Source organism: Cibotium barometz, chromosome 36 (assembly GCF_041138505.1).
Source record: "Cibotium barometz isolate CiBa-2024 chromosome 36, ASM4113850v1, whole genome shotgun sequence".
Classification (NCBI taxonomy): Eukaryota; Viridiplantae; Streptophyta; class Polypodiopsida; order Cyatheales; family Cibotiaceae; genus Cibotium; species Cibotium barometz.
The window spans coordinates 19,785,284-19,787,357 of record NC_141081.1 but is presented as its reverse complement, the minus strand read 5'-3'; the positions used below and the strand labels follow the sequence as shown (position 1 = coordinate 19,787,357).

At 37.8% G+C, this 2,074-nt stretch overlaps 1 protein-coding gene across 1 annotated transcript; it reads right to left on the bottom strand.

Moving 5' to 3' along the window:
• Positions 1 to 211: 211 nt before the first annotated feature.
• On the bottom strand, positions 212 to 1,070 carry LOC147617584 (18.0 kDa class I heat shock protein-like). The gene is made up of 2 exons (XM_086775434.1): positions 773 to 1,070; positions 212 to 634 (listed from the first exon to the last, which is right to left on the bottom strand). Exons 1-2 carry the CDS (start codon positions 909 to 911, stop codon positions 378 to 380), a joined length of 396 nt encoding a protein of 131 aa, XP_086631560.1. The 5' UTR covers positions 912 to 1,070; the 3' UTR covers positions 212 to 377.
• Between the last annotated feature and the right edge of the window lie 1,004 nt (positions 1,071 to 2,074).

Below are 2,074 nucleotides of genomic sequence, written 5' to 3'. Positions count from 1 at the left end.
ATTTTCTTGAGAAACCCATCAAGGCTAGTGCTAAGAAAAACCCTCGAAAAACCCCAACATTTTGCTTAAGAAACATAGTAGGAAATCAAAGGATAACTTTTGTGAAATTAGAGGGTTATGAATCATGGATGTGGCAATAAAAACATTACTTTCTTTTTAGTCATTGAAACCTAATAACCTTTAAGGTGTATCTTGATTATTAATTATCAACAAGCAAGAAAAGCCATATACTTGTAATTGTATCCCACACTCCAGATTTTACATATACTTGTAATTTTATCCCACGCTTAAGATTTAATACAAGCTTGAAGCTCCCACCGAGGCCTTCTAAGCCTTCTGGGGCATCTAGAAGTGAAGATCTACTGTATTAATGAACATCAAACGACGTAGAAATTGTCACGCGCGCCGTTGCGTTTTTTGAAGATCGGGACGGTGGTTATGATTCTGTTGGTCACCATTTTGGGGATGGTAATTGTGAGCAATCCACGGTTCCAATCGGCTGCAGCGTCTTCATCACGTGCATCTGCGGGCAGCTCAAACCTCTGCTTGAAAACGAGGCTCCCATTGCGCTGCGCAGTCAGCACGAGAGTCCGAGATCTCTCCACTTGCACCTGAACGTCCTCCGGTTTGTAGCCTGCTGATAAAACGAAGATTATAGCTTAATCAAATGAAATCACGACTCATAATATATATGGCTTGCATCCCAACTCAAATCCAGTAAACACTGCAACCGATTAATCATGTGCAGCAGCAACGACAGCTACCCACCCACCTTGCATGTTGGCTGTGACGCTGTAGTGTTGAGTGGACTCTTTGCATTGTACTCGTGGCGGCGGCCTCCCATATTCGTATCGTGTTGCAGCGGCTGTAGCTGCTGGCGCCCTAATCATGATCACCCGTACTTGCGCCATTGCTCAATTTCACACTCTTTTACACCTTCAGGCTAAAGGCTAAAGGCTCAGATCTCTAATATAGTACCTTACGGCCCCCCAAGGCTAAGAGCTCTAATATAGTACCTTAAGGCTCAAGGCTAAGCTCTAGGACCAACCTTCAAAGAGCTTGGGAATACCTCATGGTGCTAGAGCCTTTTTATACTTAAAAAAAGAGGTTATATTCTCTTTTCATTATTTCACCTTTCATGTCACAAAGTGCCACACACATTAGAACTGTTTCAAGGGTCACTTTGTTACCACACAATACACTTGACAACATACTATTTCAAGGGTCATTTTGTTGCCACACACTTGACATCATACTATTACATAATTCACATGCTTAGAGTTGTGAAAGCATTGATCGATTTTATAACTTTCCTACAAACATTCAAGAAAATAAGAGCGCAATTCAATGTAGTCCGAGAGACTACCCACCGACAAAAATGTTAAAGCTTACTTATGTGGGTACGTTGTTATGATGAGTTATTCCATTTGCAATCTATAAGGCATTTTATCCAACCTAATCACATTATCACCAAGCACAACCAACTGCATCTATTCTCAATGATGTTAAAGTGCCCAACATTAAGCTATAGTCCTCTTCTAGCTTGAAATTTTCCAAATATCTTGAAGATTAATCCAATATCTTGAATTTTTTAGACATTCTTCAAGATTAAGCAACAGTTAAACCTTGTTAACATTTGTGAGAATTGAAGAGCAACCACTTGAACCTTTTAACTTTTGTGAGTTCTAAAGTGGCCCACGTCGCACAAGCTAAAGTTATTGATCTTCTTCAATTTTGAATTATGCACACCAACATTTTTTTTAACCTATTAACATGAATTATATAATGTGGAATTTATTTTATCAATACTAAATGGCCTAAAATTTTAATACCCAAGGCACAAATCTTGCCTTCAAATAGCTCACATGTGCCCTTCCTAAAAACTAAAAAATTATCACATCATAGTTCTATTATATATAGTGTGAAATATAATTATAAGGATTATTACTCTAAGGCACCATATTCTAGAAATCAATGCATTTCATTTAAAAAAATGCATTGATATTTTTATTGGACTTATAAATTTCAAAACATTTACTAATAGGCCATATTCCTCTCATCATTATTGATGTGA